Source organism: Hemicordylus capensis, chromosome 10 (genome assembly GCF_027244095.1).
Source record: "Hemicordylus capensis ecotype Gifberg chromosome 10, rHemCap1.1.pri, whole genome shotgun sequence".
Taxonomy (NCBI): Eukaryota; Metazoa; Chordata; class Lepidosauria; order Squamata; family Cordylidae; genus Hemicordylus; species Hemicordylus capensis.
Window position 1 is genome coordinate 7,646,021 of NC_069666.1, and position 22,000 is coordinate 7,668,020.

The 22,000-nt window shown below is 47.2% G+C and overlaps 1 protein-coding gene across 7 annotated transcripts in view; it reads right to left on the reverse strand.

The window, feature by feature from the left end:
• The window catches only part of NTRK3 (neurotrophic receptor tyrosine kinase 3), a 364,980-nt gene that overhangs the window by 27,415 nt on the left and 315,565 nt on the right, over window positions 1-22,000 (reverse strand). For all 7 annotated transcript variants that reach the window (XM_053272596.1, XM_053272592.1, XM_053272593.1 and 4 more), the window contains exons 14-15: window positions 18,273-18,445; window positions 9,633-9,876 (exon numbers count right to left, since the gene is read on the reverse strand). In XM_053272596.1, coding sequence (XP_053128571.1) covers window positions 9,633-9,876; window positions 18,273-18,445 — 417 coding nt within the window. The remainder of the gene's footprint in view (window positions 1-9,632; window positions 9,877-18,272; window positions 18,446-22,000) is intronic.

Sequence of the window (22,000 nt, forward strand, 5' to 3'; positions counted from 1 at the left end):
GGCACCCATCTCTGTGTCTCCTTGGGCGGCATGCCTGCACAATCCTGTAGCATGGGTTAAGGGTGCGCTCACTCCCTTCGCACTGGCTAAAAGCCAGGTTTAAAAGTTGGGCTAGGCTGCACTGCCCCACCGGGATTGGGCCCAATCCCAGCGGTTTTCATGTGCAGCCTAACCCAGGCTGGGCTTCCCTAGCCTGGGTTAGGCTGTGCATGTGAACAGCACCCCCGGAGTGCTATATACGGTCCAGCTAGCTCAGTACAAAGACTGGCAGAGGCTTCTTCAAGGTTTCAGGCGGGAGTCTCTCTCAGCCCAATCTTGGAGATGCCAGGGAGGGAACTTGGGAACTTCTGCATGCAAGCAGGCAGGCGTTCTTCCCAGAGCTGCCCCATCCCTTAAAGGGAATATCTTACAGTGCTCACATGCAATCTCCCATTCACATGCAAACCAGGATGGACACTGCTTAGCAAAGGGGACAAACCATGCTTGCTACCACAAGATCAGCTCTCTTCCCATAAACCAGTAACAGCTTTCCCCATGTTTGTTTTAAAATATGTTTCCAGAGCTAAAATTCTGACCACATACGAGTCGAAAGGGAGGGGGGATCCAACTCCTTCCATGCAAATATTTTAATTACAGAAACTGCAAAGGACGTTTGTATGCAAATTTTCCCAGCTCAGTCTTTCCAACGGTCCTCCACATGAAGGAAAGCCTTGAAGTTTGTTGCAATTAAGAAATTCCCGACGTACTCACCAGACCAAATGGGAAGGGGGAGGGGAACAGCACCACATGTGCTCTTCCAAAGCCATCTTTCACCCAACACCCATTAAGCTGTCTTCCGCATCTGCTTTTGGATTCTGAGTTTTGATCAATGAGAGATTTGCAGTGGGCTCAATCCACCTTTGCAGGAGTACCGCCAATGAATGCTGGTGACCTTTGAGCTATGGAATTCATTAATTGGCATCCATGTATCTCTGACAGCTGCACAATAGGAGAAAAGCAACAGTGGAGCTTTTTCCTGGCACTGAGATAAAGTGATGGGGAAATACACCTGTTGAATGTCTGTCTGTTAAGTGCAAAAGGATTGCTTTGTTGGATATGACCAAGATCCATCAGAACCAGCATTCTGTTTCTGGCAGTGAATATATATATATTACATTAATAAGGAGGAGAGCTGGTCTTGTGGTAGCAAGCATGAATTGTCCCCTTTGCTAAGCAGGGTCTGCCCTGGTTGCATTTGAATGGGAGACCACATGTGAGCACTGTAAGATATTCCTCTTAGGGGATGGGGCCACTCTGGGAAGAGCATCTGAGGTTCCAAGTTCCCTCCCTGGCTTCTCCAAGATAGGGCTGGGAGAGACTCCTGCCTGCAACCTTGGAGAAACTGCTCCCAGTCTGTGTAGACAATACTGAGCTAGATGGACCAATGGTCTGACTCAATATATGGCAGCTGCCTATGTTCCTACGCTATATCTATATTTCTGCCATGGTGGAATACAAGACAACATAACTAGGGTTCCAAGGCAACCTCCCGTCCCAAGCGTTGACCAGACTTGCTCAGCATCGACAAGGAAGATACATCAGGTACGTTCACAAAGCAGGTGGGACTCAGAGCATTGTCTAAAGGCACTTCTCTTCCGACCTTCACTTTGCAGAAATTTCTGCAACTACAGCTAGGGTTGCAGAAATTTCTGCAAAGGGAAGTTTGAAAGGGAATTCCAGGGCTCTTCCAAGAAGAAACTGACATTTGGAGAGGGATTTCAGACAGGCAAATCGGGACAGCTGGAGGATAGATAACCTACATAGGAACATAGGAAGCTGTCTTATACTGAGTCAGACCCTTGGTCCATCTAGCTCCGGACTGTCTACACCAACTGGCCGCAGCTCTCCAAGGTTTCAGGAAAGGGTTCTCCACAGTTTTAACTAGAGATACCAGGGATTGAAATTGGTATCTTCTGCAGGCCTGAGCTACAGCCACTTCCTTGAAGTGAATTAGAGCCTAGGGAGTTGACTTCTGCTGAGTCAGTCCATTGGTCCACCTAGCTCAGGACTGTCAGCACTGACTGGCAGCATTTCTCCAAGGTTTCAGGCAGGAATCTCTCCCAGCCCTGCCTGGAGATTCCAGAGACTGAACCTGGGACCTTTTGCATGCAAAGCAGATGCTCTAACCCTGAGCCCCTGCCCCATCCGTAAGCCCAACCCTGGCCTACGGATGTCTTAGAATCACAACCATTGATTCTATACCCCCACTTTCCTTGGCACTCCAACAAAGAAGCTCCCATCAGCCTGACAAGAGCTTTTCTTTGTCAGCACCACGCTCATTAGTGATAACAAAACGAACAGCACACAGATCAGAAAACATCAGCCAGACAGGTGGAGAGAGAAGTGGGGAAGAGAGGCTGAGAATCAGGTGTTGGGGGGAGAAGAGAAATTAGGATAATTACCATATCTGGTATAATGCCATGCAACGTAACAGCCTAATTGCCCTGATTAATTCTACGGCACTCACTAGGCAATGAAGGGTTCTTCACATTTCAGAAAGGAGGGGGGGTCTGGTTAACAATTCCCTCCCCCCATTGTGTGCAACTGAGACAGTGCAGAGGAAAACAGGTGGAAATGCTGGTTTGGAACATATAATGCTATGCCATGGCTGTCTCTGCCATGGCTGAGGGATAGAAGCAGAACTGCTTCTCAAGATTTGGAGTGAAATCTATTGCTTACATATTGCACAATGTCACAGGTACCTCAATGTACCTGCCTGTTGTGGCCAGAGAAATCTAACTATGAAGAACAAGGTGAGGAAGCGAGGTAGAAAAGACCCCTCCCATGATTCAGTCCAATTCATGGAGGGCCAACAAATGGGAACATAGGAGTATAGGAAGCTGCCATCTACCGAGTCAAACCATTAGTCCATCTAGCTCAGTATTGTCTACACAAACTGGCAGCGGCTTCTTCAAGGCACCAGGCAGGAATCCTTCCAAGCCATATCTGCAGATGTGACTGTTGCCAGATTTGTCTTATTTTAAGCCAAATTTTGGGTTACGGCCCATTTGACCCACGAGCATACCCCTTAGGTTCTGGCAACAAGAACCTTCTGCAGGCAAGCAGGTAAGGTGTTCTTCTCAAAGCGGCCGCGTCCCTTAATATCTCACGGTGCTCACAAATGTAGTCTCATTCAAATGCAAACGAGGGCAAGCCCTGCTCAGCAAAAGAGACAATTCAGCCCAGTATGAGAGGGAGGGATTCTGCTTAAAGGCTGGGCGAGGGTCTGGGCAGGCACAATCCCAAACAGCTCACTTGCTCTTGCTTCCCAGACCCTTTACTCAATCTGGAGACCCCACCAGACTCATCCTAGAGTCAGGGCTGGGTGGGGCAAATTTGTCACACCCACGGCAGGCCCCAGCAAGTGCCACCATGCCCTCAAACCCATAAGTCAGCCTGCCCCAATGGACTTCTACATGGGAATGTATCTGGCTTATACTGACTCAGGCCACCGGCCCGTCCAGCTCATGTCATCTACACTGACTGGCAGCAGCTCTCCAAGGTTTCAGGCAGGAGTCTTTCCCAGCCCTACCCGGAGATGCTGCCAGGGAGCGAACCTGGAACTTCCTGCATGGAACGCAGATTATCTATCAATGAGCTACAGCCCTGTCGCTGAAACAGCCTGAAAACAGAGCTATCCTAGAGGAGCCAGAAGTGCGTAGGAAGCTGCCTGATATTGAGACAGACCCTTGACCCATCTAACTTAGTGCTGCCTTAGTACTGACAGCAGCATCCTAGGATTCCAGACAATCTTCAAAGGAGTCTTTCTCAGCCCTCTTGGAGATTCTGGGGATTGAACCTGACCTTCTGTATGCAAAGCAACTACTCTGCCACTGAGCTACAACTCCATCCCTTGTTGAGCCTTCTGTTGACTCTTTACCTAGCATCACACCAAAAATTAATCCCCACATAAGGCTGCCACATTTTTCGGTACTTTCCCCTCTCTGCCTGTGAAAAGCGAGTTTCTAATGAAGCAACATGGCTGCTTGCCATTTGTGACCCTAATCAGGGTTGCCTTAAGCATCACATCACCGGGGGAACCCTGAGCAAGACACAACTGTAGGCAGCCGGCTAATCCATGATGCCCTGGATTCCAAGCGGCCCAATCTGTGCCCCCCTTCCAGGCTCCTGACAGGTGTCCTAATGACTGGGCTGGGGAGGAAGGCAGCTTTTCAACTAGCTCTATTTAGCTGGAAATGGCCAGCATTTCACAGGCCATTATTTCTTCAGTTTTAATCAAGGGGGAAAGGGCTAGAAGCTCATTTAATTAGCATCCATCAAATGGAAGGAATGATAGAACTCCTGAAGGGCAGGTGAAGAATCGATTTCTCCAGTACACTGCAACTAGGTTTCCAAGATGAGTGGCCTACTATCCAAGCACTAAATATGCCGTGACAGTATATTTAATAGCAACTTTCATGTACCTCAGAAACAGGCTTGCATGCTCATGGACTGAATGGAACTGGCCTGTTTGAAAGTTTCAGACAGGATTTCCCAATCCCAACCTTTAAAAAAACTAAAAAAAACCCCACAAGTGTACCCCTTCTGCTGCAAACCATCTGCTCGGGTATGCCATAGAGATATGTGCGTGTGTGACAACATACATATGCACAGATGTTTAAATGACACAGTTATGAGATGGGTTACTCCAGTCACTGGCTTACATCCAGATTAAGTTACTCACAGGAACATACAAAGCTGCCTTCTACCGTGAGACCCTGGGTCCATCTAGCTCAGTATGGTCTACCCAGATTGGCAGCAGCGTCTCCAAGGCTGCAGACAGGAACCTCTCCCAGCCGTTTCTAGAGATGCCAGGGAGTGAATTGGGCATGCAGCTGCTCTTCCATGGCCCCATCCCCTAAGGGGAATACCGTACAGTGCTCACATGTAGTCACCCATTCAAATGAAAACCAAGGTAGACCCTGCTGAGCAAAGAGGACAATTCCTGCTCGCTGTCAAAAGACCAGCTCCCCTGCTATACTCATTAGTGGTATTGTTGAAATTAATGGTACAGGTTTACTTGTCCTACTGGGGAAAGGCCTGGTTTGAGGCAGGTGGGACTCCACTCCTAGATTGTGAGTGGCCATCTCAGGGCTAGGATCAATGGACTGAAAGTGCAAGGAAGCAGATTTAGGCTAGAGATTTGGAATCTCACAGAGTGGTGGGCTCCCCTTAGGGATGTGCACAGAACTGGCTGGCCCGGTTCGGTCTGGCACCCCCTTGAATCCCCCCGGTTCAGTTCAGTTTGGGGGGTTCACAATCTTTAAATTCTTTTTTTAAAAAAATTAAAAATGTTTTTTACCTTTTACTCCCCTCGGGGGAGTTCCTGGAGGCAGCGGGGGGGGGGGTGGTCCGTGGAGGTTCCCCCTCCCCCCGCCGGCCTTCTAAATCACTTCCTCACCCAGTTTGGGCGCTCTTCGGCTGGTTTTAGGCCTTCACCCTGTGACCCACCGGGTGAATGTTCAGTGCACATTCTTAGGTTTAACACAAGAACCCATGTGTTAAAAATACTGCGTATGGCACGGTGTGTGCTTGTAGGGCGGGTGATGCAGCGGGAGGTGAGGGGGGCTCCAAAGGCCTTTAGGTCCAGCCTCCAAAATTACCTAGGTGCACCTCTGACAGGAGCCACAACATCCACTTATTAAGAAATGCCCTTGGTTTCTTGGTTCTGATGCAAAAGTTGCAGATTCCCTACTGCAGATAAGTATCCCGAATGGGAAGGAGGCTGGGGGTATAAGTGTTGGATCTATGAAAGGAAAATCCAAAGCTGAATGAGCACGCGGACACAGAATTAAGCCTATTAGATATGATAATATGCATGGATGAACAATCAGTATTGCACAAACTACATATTAGATTTTGCAGACAAGTGTCCTGAACCTGCAATGCAGGAGCACAGGAAGGCAGGAATACATGCCAAAATCAAGGGGAAAGGTTTCACACATCTCTGCCTCTCATATGGCATATCAGAGCTCAATGCAGGATGTGACTTCTAATTTTGAAATCTGCAGTCAGATAGCTCCCTTTTGACTCTTCCCCCTACTTAAGAAATTATCGCCAATCGCTTTGTGTTTGCCGTCATTTTGTTTTTAATCTTCCAAGCCCATAAAACAAAACTCTCTTCTCATGTCAAAGCAGGATAAACAGCTGAGCACATTCCTCAGTGATCAGCTTTGAAAAGGACGCATCTGTCTTCAGGCGGAACGTGGAGAGACTTATGGGAAGAAGGCGACCGGTGACGCTGCTGCTTTTGTTACGTAAATATCTGTTTGTGGTAGCAGGAAATTAAGCAGTTCACCTTTGCAAGGCGCTTTGCCTCCCACGTATGCAGGAGCCAGATGGTGCTTTCCCCGCTTTGTTTTAAAAGATTTTTAAAAATCGGAAATGAAAGCAAAGTGCCAGGAGTTAATCCAGAGCCTAGAGCGTGTCCATACATCCCATTGCTTTTGTTTAGTAGCCAGGCCCAAACATTCTGGCCATGGGCACCATCTCAGGGGACAAATGCTCATAAGCAGTTGCCCAGGGCACCAACTCTTGGAGGACACAACATGTTTCTTTTCCCCTCTCCAAGCAACCACGGACATGTCTGAAATGCCAGGAGTGCTCATTTGCTCTCCTCCCTGGAGGGGGAACATAGATTGCAGTTGACCCTTGCCAACCGCGAGGGTTCTGTTCCTGGAAACCCTTGCAGTTGGCGAATTTGTGGTTGGTGAGGCATAGGATTACATTGTAAACAGGGGTTGGAGGAATCGCGAGTGCCAAAGGGCCTAAAATCCACAAAAAAGGATTAAAAAATCCTCCGTGTCCCCGGAAAAGGTCCCCCTACCCCTTGAAAATGTCCCCCAACCCCTGGAAATGACCTCATGGCCCCAGAACTGACCCCCAAACCTCCCAAAATCATCCCAAACCTCCCCCAATTCACCCCAACCCCCAGAAATTGCCCCAGACCTCTGTAAATGACCCCCTGGCCCTCAGGTTGACCCTGTGACCCAGGAAATTGGCCAAAAAACCCCAGCCATTTTTTAAAATGGTGCCAACCACAAATACTCAAATTGTGATTGGTGAGGGAGGGTGAAAGTTTGCCAGTCGCGGGTACTCAAACCCACAATTAGCAAACCCACAGTTGGTGAGGGACAAATGTATTGGAACTTAGGAAGCTGCCTTACACTGAGTCAGACCCTCGGTCCATCTAGCTCAGCATTGTCTACACAAACTAGTGGCAGCAGCTCTACAAGGCTGCAGGCAGGAGTCTCTCCCAGCCCTATCTTGGAGATGCTGCCAGGGAGGGAACTTGGAACCTTCTGCATGCAAGCAGGCAGATGCTCTTCTAAGAGCGGCCCCATCCCCTAGGGGGATGATTTTTGACAAAGTCTCCATCCCCAGAGTTGAAAAACAGGTGGTAGCATTGCAGTACTTTCAGCTTTCAGTACAGCATGTTTTTATTGCTCTGACCATGGGGCCGACACACAGACACACACACTACTGTAAAAGAATATCAATGTTGTTAGAGGAATGGAAATGAAAATGGGCAGGAATGTCCTTCAAGGATTATTCCATGGGGCGAATACAGCAATTTGTTCATAGTGACCCTAACCTTGACCCTTTCCTTCATGCAAAAGTGTGGTCTGACCTAGTAGAAGGCAGCTTCCTCTGTCCCTAGGTCTGATGCACAGGACCACTGTGTTCACAGTGCCCAGACTTCATCGTGGGGATGGAGCTCCCTACTTGTGATGAACAGATCATTCAATTCATTCTTCCTGACCAGAATGTCTAGGTTTTGCCCACCACTTGGTGTCAGCTGAAGAGATTTGTAGTGGGCTTCAAAATTGCAGATTGTGAGAGTCAAATGGCATGTTGACCAGGAGAGACCTTTCTCTGCCCTGATCCCAAGCCATGGATGCTTATCTAGTCTCTTGCTGAAGCTTTCCAATGATGATGCCCAACAATCTGCTTCCAGCAAATTATTCCCTTGTCTAAATTGCGTCTGTGCTTGATGAAGTGTACCGAGGTCTGGTCTAAATTGCCTATTATTTCCTTGCCCATATTTTGTGCGCAGTTATCAGTCACTCTTCCAGTCGCTTTTTCCGTAAGCCCCGTGTATTAAGTTTCCTTAATCTCTCTCTACAGGTCATGGCCTCCAATCCTTTAATCATCTTTGTTGCCCTCCATTGGATTCTCTTTAATTTATCAATGCTGCTTCTTTAATGAAAGACACAGAGGAAGAAAGAGAAAGGAACGTACAGCTCAGGCCACAGTGATGTCTGCTTCCAAAAGCGGAGAAAGAAAAGGCATGTTGAATGTGTGTGGCAGGGGGAATAAAGAACACGGTTAAGTGATAGAACTGCAAAGCGTATATTAACGAGGGCGCTGTAAATGTGTACGGGACAATGCAAGAGCAGAAATGAAGGGAGGACTTTTCCAGCCAACGAGGGCCTGGTTTTAGCACTATGCTTTCCAGCACGGGGTGACTCCAAGGATTACTCCAAGGAGTAGCAAGAGGTAGTGAGTGCTCCCCGCAGAATATTTCCTGCTCCCCCTTTTGCTCCCCCATGCACCAGATTGGAACTTCACAGCAAAGGCTCCGACAATACAGTAACAGTATATTATTGTCCTGTAGTTTGAATTAATTATTTTAAAAGGCCTCTATTGTTTGAAGACATCTTATTTAACTCCCTCCTCTACCCCAGAAAAAGCAGCTGAAGCCAGTGCAGCCAGTAGGAAGGAGACTCCTCCAGCCTCCCAAGAGCCAGGCCAACCCCTTCGCTTCCTTCCTGGCCAGGAACTGGGCTTTTGGGTGAGACCATGAGGCTATTCTGACAATCAGCCAAAATCGGGCTAGGGGAGCCTAGCCCGATTTCAGCTGACCGTGTGAGCCATCTGGCTCGCAGGCAAGCCCAGTGCCTCCCAGGCGGTTAACCTGCCTAAGCACCCCTCCCCTTAAACCAGGTTTGCGGAGCAATACACACACACACACACACACACACACACACAATATATATATATATATATATATATATATATATATATATATATATATATATTTATTTATTTATCTGAACAGAACAGAAGATGACTCTGAATTAAGATAACCCCCTTAAAACAATACAGGCTAACTACAGGTCATATCTGTGTTTAGCTGAAACACAGATATAACCCATTCACATGTTATGTTCAACATTCATACAATGAGTATACAGTGTACACAGGTACAGATCTGTACACAGGAACAGTCATTCACACGTTACGTTGAAAGGAGGTATAGAAGTACACGTCCTATCTGCATCATGCATTTGAAGGGCCTGTATCCAGGTTCACTTTTAAAATGAACACAGGTACAGTCATTCACGCAAACACACATACAGGTGTGCAGACATCTGTACACTTGTAGATCATAATGTCTGAATCGGACTTCTTAATTTAAGACAACTCCCTGGTTTCTAACATCAAAGAATGGGGGGGGGGACTAGTCTTGGATTGGTATAAATACGGAATTGCACAAATATTGAGTGAATGATGGGGAAATTAGCACATAGGTGGTCTACCCCATTGTTCTCCCGGCCACCCTCCAAGCTCTGTCCCCCGAGCTGCCTTACCCTGTAGTAATCTGTGCTGTAGACATCTCTGGACATGCCGAAGTCCCCAATCTTCACCAGAAGGTTCACACCGACCAAGCAGTTCCGTGTGGCCAGGTCTCTGTGTACAAAGTGCTGGGAGGCCAGGTAGACCATGCCTGAAGCAATCTGGCTCGCAATGTGAAGCATTTGAGAGAGGCCCAGCTCCCCTTTAGCTTGCCGGGGTTGACCGTCCACCAGGATCATCGCGTCCGGACCGTGCGCCCTGTGGAAGGCGGGACAGAAGAAAGGCCTTGAGTGAAGGACATGGCAAATTGAATCATTCCTCTACGGCAGCAGTTCCCAAGCTGTGTTCTGGGGAAATATCCATGCCTGCTTGGGAAGCACATCCACTTGAGGCACTCTTTTGCTCCGTAAGATTATCAGTCATGGCGTGAACCCCCTTCCCTGAAAGATGCCAATGTTCTATAGCCCTTACTAAGGACGTAGGAAGCTGCCTTCTACTGAGTCCGACTCTTGGTCCATCTAGCTCATTATTCTCCAAACTGACTGGCAGCAGATCTCCAAGGTTTCAGTCAGGAGTCTTTCCCAACGCTACCTGGAGATACTGCCAGGGATTGAACCTGGGGCCTTCTGAAAGCAAAATGGATGCTCTACCTCTGAGCTAAAGCCCCATCCCCTTAAATAAAGTTGAAATGGAAGGTGAGAAAGTGCCTTAAACTGAGTCAGACGATGGGTCCATCTAGCTCAGTACTGTCTACAGTGACTTGCCAGGTTTTCAGAAAGGATGTTTTTTCTCATCAGAGATAGCAGGGATTGAACCTGGGGCCTTCTGCATGCAAAGCACATGCTCTACCACTGAGCTACAGCTCCATCCTCTTAAATAAAGCTGAAACGGAACATAGGAAGCTGCCTTATATTGAGTCAGACCATTGGTCCATCTAGCTCAGTATTGTCTACAGTAACTGGAAGCAGCTTCCCAAGGTTTCAGGGAGGGGTCTTTCCCAGCCCTACCTGGAGTTATACTCAGGGGTTGAACCTGGAAGCTTCTGAATGCAAAGCAGATGCTGCTGTGTATAAAACAGGTTCCTGTGTTCTTATGTAATGGCAGTCAATTAATAGTAGTGGTCACCCTCAGTTATTGGATTTCAGAGCCCTGTATTCTGTGTGTGCACATGCATGTATAGGAACATAAGAACAGTCCTGCTGGATCAGGCCCAAGGCCCATCTAGTCCAGCATCCTGTTTCACACAGTGGCCCACCAGATGCCGCTGGAAGCCTACAGGCAGGAGTTGATGGTATGCCCTCTCTCCTGCTGTTACTCCCCTGCAACTGGTACTCAGAAGCATCCTGCCTTTGAGGCTGGAGGTGGCCTATAGCCCTCCCACTAGTAGCCATTGATAGACCTCTCCTCCATGAAGTTATCCAAGCCCCTCTTCAAGCCATCCAGGTTGTTGGCTGTCACCATGTCTTGTGGCAGAGAATTCCACAAGTTGATGATGTGTTGTGTGAAAGAATACTTCCGTTTGTTGGTCCTAGATTTCCTGGCAATCAATTTCATGGGATGAGCCCTGGTTCTAGTGTTATGTGAGAGGGAGAAGAATTTCTCTCTATCTACATTCTCCACTCCATGCATGATTTTATAGACTCTCACACACCTGCGCGAGCTTAAAAAAAACCTCCCCCGCTCCTCTGAGAAGAGATGCTGGCACTCCTTCCTGACAGACTGCTTCAAAACATGAAACTGCATTCCAACACTCTCCTTTTTTATTATCCAGGTCACCACCACAATTTACAGTGAGCCTCTCTGGATTCCCAGACGGTGCCGTCTTCAGGTTTGACACCTCTGAGCCGCCAGAGAGACTCAGCTGGTATGAGCAGGGCTGGTGCTGAGGGACGGGATCCTGTGAAATCAGGCCAACTTTCATCATACAGTCTCTGGTCCGGCAGATGCCGTAAATAGAAATGACTCTCCCCGTCACCTCAGGCACCTCCATTGCTCAGGTGTCTTCTCTGAGAGGTACAGTGAGGCACAATTAAAAAACCAAAGCAACAATACTAGGAGGGCGAGGTGGGGAGTCTACCTGGTAATGTTATGCACATATGGAGCTTTTGTGGAATGGAAAAATGAACCTTTCTTATGCACTGCTTTCTCAATTTCAATTGGAAATTCAAATTATGTTGGAATTGGGGGCATTGGGTTGTCACCGGAATTTACACTCCTTTCTAACCCATGATAGAGAATCTCTTTAGTGCTGACCTAAACATTTCCCTCCTTTTTTCTCCAGCATATATAGCCCATTCACACATTACGTTCAATACATGTACAAAGAGTGTACAGTGTACACACGTACAGATCTGTACACAGGTGCAGTCATCCACATGTGATGCTGAACGCAGGTACAGCAGTACACTACCTATCTCTACCCTGCATTTGAAGGACCGGAATACAGGTTCATTTTAAAAATGAACACAGGTACAGTCATTCACACAAACACCTGTATGATTGTACAGACATCTGTACACTTTTATAGAGTAATGTCTGAATCAGGCTTTAATTTCACTGCTTTGAGAATGTTTTTGCTGAAAAGCAGTATGTAAATATTCTAAGCAAATAAATATATATACATTCAGACAAAAGGCATAGAGACAAACACATTTCTGAGGACTACTAGCCCAACTGCAATAATTTTACATAACCAGAATAAGACCTTTTTGTCTGTACTGGCGTCTAGCAACTGGTTTAAAACCAGTAACCAAATGGTACTTTTGCATTTATTTTTTATTTATACACAGCTTTTCAACAAAGACATCTCAGTGCAGCTTATATAGTACAAAGAAGGAGCAGATGGCTCCCTGTCACAAAGGGGTTCACAATCCAAAAATAAACTCCAGGGAGACACCAGCAACAGCCACTGGTAGGGATGTTCTGCTGGGCTGAATTGGGACAGTGGATCTCCCTTTGCTAAAGAGGAGTGAGCCGCCATTTTAAGATGGTGCCTCCTTGGCCCAGTGAGTAAGGGGGCCACTTAACAAGGCTGACCTTTTTTGGGGGGGGGGGCACTCATTTATTATTCCAGTAGCATCTCTCCACCCTGCTCTCAAGAAACAAAATGGTTCCCAAAGCAGTCTGCATAGCAAAAGGCAGAAGAAAATGGTCCTCTGCCCCAAAGGGGCTTCCAATACAAAAAGAAATACAAAGGAATCTCCAGCAACAGCCACTGGGGGGTGGGTGCTCTGCTAGGGTGAATGGGCCTGGCTGCTCCCCCCCGCCACCACCACTAAATATGGGGAGAGCCGCCATTTTGAAATGGTGACCCTTGGCCCAGTGAGCACCTTAACGAGGCCGACCTTTGCCAGAGGGGGCTGCTCATTTATTATTTATGGAGCACCTGTCCATGCTGCTTTTCCACAGAGAAGTTCCCGGAGTGGTTTCCATGGCCAAAGCAAGGAGAAGATGGGTCCCTGCCCCAAAGAGGCTCCCACTCTAAAAAGAAACCCAAGGGTGATCTCAGCAACAGCCACAGGAGGGATGCTCTGCTGGGACTGGATAGGGCCAGTTGCTCCCCGCCTGCAGAGTATAAGAGAGGCACCACTCTGAAAGGCGCCTCTTTGCCAGGTTAGCAGGGGTGAGTTCTAAACTGTGTCCCTCGGAGAGCCTGAAGAGGCTTTCCTATCTCAAAGGGGCTCACTATTTAGAGAGAAACACCAGAGAGACACGACCAGCAGCCTCTGGAACTATGCTGGGACAAACAGGGACAGTTGCTCTCCCCCTGCTAGGTGTAAGAGAGGCACCACTTTGAAACCGTGTGCCACAAGAAGGACTGAAGATGGTGCCCTGACCCAAAGGGGCTCACAATTTAAGGAGAAATGTCAACGAGACACTAGCGTAGTCACTGACCCACTTAGCTATTTGATTCCTTATAACTGGATAATCCACACTGCATGGTGCAAAAGCCCCCTCTAAAAAAGCAGTGCAGAGCGTGGGTTGACTGGAAGGATCTCTCTCTCTCTCTCTCTCTCTCTCTCTCTCTCTCTCTCTCTCTCTCTCTCTTTTCACACACACACACACACACACACACACACACACACACACACACACACACACACACACCACCGCACACACCTGCAACTGTGTCTCTAGTTGCATTCCAATATGAGTCGCACCATACAAAGCTGTGGATCCTGTTGCTCAGCTGTTACATGGGAGTAAAGTAAATGAGTTGCGAGCAGGCTGTTTGGCTGACTGCTGTCCATATTCTGGATTCCCACTAACTCATCTCCCTCTGAGCCTATAAGAAGTGCACGGAGGGGCCTGAGTCCTGGAATCGAGGCTCCATTTTTGAAGCAGGAGAGGAGAGGAGCAAGGGAATGGTGTTAAGCCCGAGAGAAGGAAACAGAGGTGTCCTTTTCCATTGTCTTCTCCGGCTGATCGAGACAAAGTGAGGCACTGTAAGTGAGTGGTAATGGGCTAAGGGGGTGGTGAAAGGTTTTTGAGTGTGAATCGAGGAAAGGTTTGGAAAGGGGGCCCACTCCCCTGCTCCCCTAAAGTGCTGGTTATTACCTATAAAGCCCTTAACAGCTTGGGCCCAGGGTATCTAAGACCAGGCATCCCAACCTGTGGTACTCCAGATGTTGCTGAATCACAAATCCCATCTTCCCCAGCTACAATATATTGTTGCTGGGGACAATGGGGGTTGTAGTTCAAGCACATCTGGAGTCCCACAGGTTGAGAACTCCTGATCTAAGAGGGCGCCTTCTTTGTCACAACAAATCCTGCGGCCAGCTAAGGCAGTCAGGGGAGGCTCGTTGGCGGTTAGCACCAGCTCGTCTGGTTGGTGGTGGCACAGCAGAGAGTCTTCGTTGAAGCTGCCCTGGGGAATGCACTCGCTGTTGAAGTTAGAGCTGCACCATCTCTGATGGCCCTTCCAAAGAGCACTGAAGACACACTTGTTCAGCCTGGCTTTTCGCTGATTTTAAAATCCAATTTAAAAAAATTATTGTGTTCGTTTGTTTGCTTGTTTGCATGCTTGTCTGTCTCTTTCTTTCTTTCTTTCTTTCTTTCTTTCTTTCTTTCTTTCTTTCTTTCTTTCTTTCTTTCTTTGATTTATATGCTGCCCTTTGCAAGGTGGCTCAGGGCAATTTACATTAAAATCAAAAATACATAACAATTAAAATCAGAAACCAATTAAAAGCAGATTAAAATTACAATTAAAACTAGATAACATTAAAACTAGATATCATTAAAAGCCAGGCTAAAAAGATGGGTCTTTAAGGCTCTCCTGAAGGCCTCCATCTGTTTTATCCATCTGAAAGCCTTTATCTGCTTTATCAGTTGATTTTAAAGATCCCAAATATCTTAATACATTGTGCACTGCCTTGAGAGCTGCTTATAGGTGGTATGGAAATGTGTTAAATGGATAAAAATAAAATAATTAAAGGCACACCAGGGCGGCCCTTTCATGAGGCAAGGTGAGGCAGTGGCCTCAGGTGGCAGAGTATTGCTGCCCACCACCCCGCCCCACTGACACCATTGGAACAGCTTTTCAGGATCCATCTGACCCTTGCAGACCTGTTGTGCATCATCTCACACCCCTCACAAAGCTTGCAAGAAGCACAAGGAGAGAAGAGGAGGCTGCTGGCAACTTACCCTCCTCTCTGCTCCCTGCACCACTTTCAAAGGTTGCAGGGGTTGGTTTTGAATGGGGGCTGGCCCCCACATGGGTGTCTGGAGCTGGGGCAAAGTGAAACACCCCCCCTCCCCGATCGAGCCATTCCCATTTAATTCAATGGGGCTTACTCCCAGGTAAGTGGGTATAGGGTTGCAGCTTTAGCCCCACTCCTGGAAGAAGTCCTGTGGATGTCCATAGACCCCCTACTAGGTGTAAAGGGCAAGGCACAATCTGGCACTTTGCTGTGCTGTGCCTATGTTCATTCCTGTAGGCACAGGCTGGCTTTTGGAGGTGTGGTGCATCATTTAGAGTCCATGCATTGCTTCCACCCGTGCCGTCTGAAACCTGCCTGTTTGCTGCCCACAACTGGGGAGTGTGGGGTGTTTGTGTGTTGGAGCATCAGGTCATAGGAAAATAGGAAGCTGCCTTATTCTGAGTCAGACCATCGATCCATCTAAATAGATACTGTCTACACCGACTAGGAACAGTTTTCCAAGGCTTCAGGCAGGAGTCTCTTCCAGCTCGACCTGGCGATACCTGGGAGTGAACCTAGAACCTCCTGCTTGTAAGCATGCAGATGCCCCGCCTCTGAGCTACATCCCCATCCCTTAAAGGGAATAGCTTACAATGCTCACATGTAGTCTCCCACCCAGATGCAAACCAAGGTGGACCCTGCTTAGCAAAGGGGACAATTCATGCTTGTGACCACAAGACCAGCTTTGCTCCCTAGAGGAAAGGGAGTGGGACATAGAGAGCTTCCTTAAACGTAGTCAGACCATTATTCCATCTAGCTCAGGCAGAGCCGGCCTGGGCTGCCTCGCTGGTTGGCCAGAGGTGCTTTTCTGGCCGCTGCCTGCCGGGGCTGGCCAGGAAGCTTCGAGCAGTGCTTCCCTTTGTGAGCAGGCAGCAGCATGCTCCCCCCCCGGCTTCTCCCCGCCTTGGGCTCCGGCGTGCTTTTACTCTGACTCCTGCCAAGCTTTCCTTTGCTTCCCCCACCGCCCGTGCCTGGTCTTATTTCGTTCTTTCCTTCCCGGGCTGTGCGAACATCTGCCCACCCCTGAGCTCAGGATTGTCAACACTGACTGGCAGCAGCTCTCCAAGGTTTCAGGCAGGTCTTTCCCGGCCCTACCTGGAGATGCTGCCGGGGGCTGAACCAGAGACTTCCTGCATGTAAAGCAGGCCCTTTACCACTGAGCTATGGCCCCATTGATTTTTAAGGTCATTTTTAATATGTGGTGAGAGAGGAGAACGGGGGGCAGGGAGGGGACGGACTCCAAGTGCCATCCAAGGCCACTGTCTCTTTGTCCTTGGCTGTGTGAGGAGAATATGTCAATATCCCCTTGTTAAATCTAGTGGAACAAAGCTTTTGGCTTTTTGGCTAGCTTGTCAGAGAGACTTGGGAAAAAATGCATTTTAATCTTGCAAATCCACCCAGACTCCAAATAGGCCTGTAGGGATCGGGCACCATAACAAAGGAGCTACCTCAAGGGCTCCAGTTCTTCAAATCACCTCCAACGCCACAGCAGCCTAAAGATTCCGATTTGGGAGATCCCAGAGCGCCTGTGTTGCCAATCCGAGGAAAAGCTGGTCCCGTGGCTGCTCCCCAAACTCTCTCATCCTTTGGATGCCAGCTAAAATAAACGAAGCTTTTGGAATGGGATTTATTCTTCCCAGTCACACACAGGCTTCCACCATGGAGTAATCGCCTTGGCGAATGGTGCAGACCCAGCTTCGGCGTCGATCTGTCAGTGTCTGCATTGCTAACACAATTATGCTCTCACTTAACAATCACAAACAGGAAAGTGGGTGGGGGGACGCCAAGGGTCCAATTTTCTAAATACTGCTGAAAAATAAATACTGAAAAATAAAAACCAGCCCTTATTTTGGGAGGTAAGCGCCACTCCATTACCGCTTGAAATTTTAAGGCTTGATTTCTGCATCGCAAGAGAATAGCATCAAACACATCCTCACATTGTAGCTTTGGCAGTTTCAGCTGATCAAAATTCAAGGAGGAATGAAAGGCTTCCACTGTTGAGTGCCTGGGATGTTCAGTGTCTGGGAAATGGCAGATGGCAGAGCCCAGGACGCAGGGTTCCCTGTCACAGGGGTTCCCAGATGTTGTTGACTATGACTCCCATCATCCCCAGCTGCAATGGCCTTTGGCTGGGGATTATGGGAGTTGTAGTCAACAACATCTCTAGATTCTTGTCACAGGGAACAAAGCCCAGGATTGGCAGACATGCCCAGCTTTCCTACCCAGGTTGGCGATTGTGCGAATGAGTCTCGTTATTTTGTCTTCTGTTCGTATCCCCCAAGTGATACCACTATTTTGCAAGGGTAGTGGGCCAGTAGGGAGAACAAGGACTGGCAATGTCCACTTTTTTGTTGCTGTTGTTAACTGGGCTACGTATAAGGAAAGAGAAAGAACCAGTTTAGTCTTAGTTCTGGGCAACCTGTGACCCACTTAGCAAATTTCTGCCCACCAGCAGCGATATTTGGCATTCCACTTCACAGATCCAACACTTCACTTAACCAATTCACAGCATGAATCATCCTCTTTGTGCTTGTAAGCACTGACAAAGGGGGCAGCAGCTTGGTAGGAAGGTTGTGCCCTACCCAGATTCCATCCACAGTATTTTACCAAGGTTGGTGGAAAAGCCGTCCTACCGAGCTGCCGCCTGGCACACAATCACTCTCCCCACCTCCTCCCTTAATATTTGCAAGCACGTGGCCACTGATCAGAAGCATGCCCGACTCTTCTACCCAGGCTGGGTGCTCCTCCTACCCTGCTGGAGGTTGTGTGAATAAGCCTCTATTCTCTTATAGGCTTCTCCCCGAAGTGTCGGTTGGTGGCAGCTTTGAGACAGCCAGCCTGGGTATGAAGTGGGAAGGTGGAATTTGAAGAGTCTTTTATGATGACCATCCTCCCCGAGTCACTCCTCCCCATTACTTTCCCCTTCCTACATTTCACTTATAGGTTCAGATTTACCTCAGGAATTTATTCAGGTCTCCGTGCTTCATATACTCAAAGACCATGATGAGAGGATCTCCATCACCACAGACTCCATAGAACTTCACAATGTGGTCATGCTGTAGGTTAGTAAGAAGTTCTGCCTCCCTTTGGAAATCCTTCCGGGCTGCCAAAGTTGGGTCCTTCAGAGCCTGAGAAAAGGAGGACAACATAGAGATTACATTGGGTTGTCAACAACGGCTCCTTTTTTCCTTGACCTTTAAGTCTCTTGAGACTCTCTTCTTTTCCGGAATCTCTAAATTCCTCATCTTACCTACAACACCTTTATTTTTTACCTACTACACCTTTATTTAATGAACTTATTTATTTTATTTATTTATTCTTCGTTCATCAAATTTGTAGACCACCCCAAACTTACATCTCTGGGTGGTTTGCAACAACATCAAACAAATTAAAATCAAAACCTTAAAACAATTTTAAACCATCTGATTCTTTCCATCTGCATTTCCTTGTCAAGTGGTGAGGAGGAGACTACCACTCTCTAGTAGTTCCCCTAGGTTTTTGAAATTATCTCCACTATTCAGAAAGGTGGCCAAGAGGATAACTATAAGCGACCACTTGCCATTTGTTAAATAGTGTTCCAGGCACCACCAGGAGTCTTGGGAAATGTAGTTCCCTAGGGTCCTGGTGCCTGGAATACTGCTGTGGCAGCATTTTGGGGTGCATGGTGACTCTCAACTGAATCCTCTTTATTGTCGCCACCATTGTCAGACGGGAGCTCCAGAGAGGTTGGGGGCCTTCCTGGGTTAGGAAGAGGCCCATGATGGCCACTTGAAGGGAATGGGTCTCTGAAATGGACATAAGGCAAAATATTTTACAGTTCTTTGCAAAATAATTTAGTTTAGAGCAGGTCTTGCCCACCATTCATATTGACCTAGTGTCCCTGCTGGGCCTCTCATCATCAAGCCTTGTCTAATCCCTGACATGCAGACGTAAGCCCTTGGAACAATACGAAGTTAAAAGCCCTAGGGAAATCTGGGAGTTCTTCTCCAAGCAAAATGCCTGAGGAAAGCTGAGACACACCAAATAGTTCTGAATAAATCAGCAAAAATTTTCAGGTTGGGTCTACATGTTCCTAGGTGGTCACCAGATTTGGGTGACATCTGAAGCAAATCTGAAAACCCCTCCTTCAAGTGGCACGTCTGAGGAACCACAAAGGAAGCCAAAAAGAATGTTAGTAAGACCAGAGACACTTCTTAGGTGGGTTTTGTACATCTTTAACTGTGGTAAATATTTTCTCTCTCTTGGATTCCCATTCTGTTGGGGACTGTAATAATTTGTAGCATTGGGGTATGGTTTCTCTTCTAGCTCTAGATGGACTATGGAACTCTGAATGGATCATGGAGATCATGCTCCCCTGTAAAACCTTTTCTCAGGCATTGGATGTTCTCCATAGATGGTCTCTATGGTCCATTCCAGAGCTCCATGGTCCACCCAGAGCTAGAAGACACTGAAATACTTTCAGTGATGATTGCATTGAACAAAGCAGGGTCCAAAAGAGAAACTTAGGCGATAGTCTGGTTCCCATGGATAGTCCTGGTCCATTCCAGAGCTCCATGGGCCATCCAGAGTTCAACCAGCCGCCCAGAACTAGAACTTAGACTATGTCAAAAGACGATCAATTATGAAAGTGTTTCTATGGACACCAGCTTATATCTCCTTACAGTGAATTTCCCCTGACTCGTTTCAGAGAGCACAGCAAGCAGGCCTCAAAGGGTAATAGCTTTCATTATTTCCTAGTCCAGTCAGGATCTCAACGCCATGAACTTAGGAGCAAAAGGCTTCATATCTCATTATTACGACTCTCCTGAACTAGTCCTGCTTTTTCATTTGGGAGAGCCGAGGTGGCTGCCTTTATTACGAAGATGGATTTTCTTGGCAGTGAAGCTGTTTTTGTTGTGGTGGCGACAGCGGTGCTTTTCAAAAAAGAGTCTGCCAAAGGAGGCGGGAAGTCAAGTCTCTCCCTATAATTTTCAAAATCCTGTTTTTATTTCCTATGGTTTAGACAGTTTCCTGGGAAACTGAGAATCAAATTTGGATCCTTTAGAGCACGGTTTCTCAGCCACACTCTAGTTTTCTATGATGGGACAATTTTCTCAGATGCATTAAAGAAATCATTACCAGATATGGTTTTTAAGAAGTAAAAGAAGCAGCTGAAAGTATATTACACTTTCTTCTTGTAGGCTTCCTCCTGAAGCCTGGGCTTTGGACTACAGCTGCAAGGAATTCTTTGTGAATGTTGACGTCAAATATTCAGCAAATATTCTTTGAATTTGGGAAGTCCATTCACACTCTCTCTCTTTTCTCTATCCTGCCTTTAAGAGGTACAATCATTGCTATTTAATAATGCCTTCATACTAGCTAATATAGTATATTAGTATCCAGTATATTAATATAACTGGAGGTCTCTATATGCTCTCTCTAACTTCCAGTGGTGCTCTTTAGACTGGACTTTTGGGAGAAGGTCCGGTCTCCTGCAGGCCTGGGGGACCTCCAAATGCTGAGTGGTTCACGAATTTAAGTGGCAGGATTGTCCATGCAAAATGTGGTATCTCTCTGCAAGTCAGTGGGGAGTATCTTATTCAGAATATCTTCTTTTTTTAAAAAAAAAAGAGTTTCCAGCTTTCCCTGAGCATGTTCTGGTGTAAAATAATGGATTGTAGCTTATCTATTGGCAGCAGCAGGAGCAGTAGGGGGCCCCTAAAAGGCCTTTAGGTCTAGGCTTCAAAAAGAGATATACTAATTGCACCTCTGCTAACTTGTGGCAATTTTAATTCCACATTTTACTTGATCAGGATTTTTCTGCATTTTGCTATGTTCTGTAAGCTGCCTGGAGATCCTCTTTTGGCGGAAAAAGTGGGGTAGAAATTAACCAGTGTTAGTCATATTCTTTGCTGTCATGATTGGATCACATTGGCAGAGCATGAGAAGAAAAAGAGTGGTGATTCACTTATATTTAGCAGGGGGAGAGCAACTGGCCCAATCCAACCTCAGCACAGCATCCCTCCACTGTTGCCCTTATGTTTATTTTTAGATTGTGAGCCCTTTGGGGACAGGCAACTATCTTATTTACAGGAGGCCCTCATTTGTTGGGGTTCCATTATCACCTACAATCGCAGATATGGAAACCGTGAATAATGAAACCTTTGCTCTGTGGGAATCTGGGAGTTAGGTTCCTGCACTTTTTTTTTTTTGCCAAAACTAACAAAAAAAAATGTGGGATGGGAGCAGAGATAAAAGTAATACAGCACAGCCCCTTCTTTCCAGCTCTCCAGCAATGCCCCCCCCGCTTCAAATCAGCCAATTTCTTGCTGATTTTCACAGGCTTTTGTTGTTGTTTGGATCACAAGCTCCAAAATGGCTCCATGCTGCCTCCAGACAGCAAATGTCACTGGAAATGCACCAGAAATTACATCAGAAGTCACTTCCAGTGGCCCAGGAACCACAAATAGGCAGAAATCGCATATTTTTAAATACCGCAGATAATGAAATGGTGGTCTCTTAAGACCCATCTGCAGATACATGAAACCGCGGCTGCCGAAACCATGGATATCGAGGTCCACCTGTATTTATCTTTGTAAACTGCTCTGGGAAATTTTGTTGAAAAGCAGTATATAAATAGTAGTAGTAGTAGCTGCTGGTGATGGTGATGATGGAGGAGGATTATTGCTCCCCATTGCTTTGTA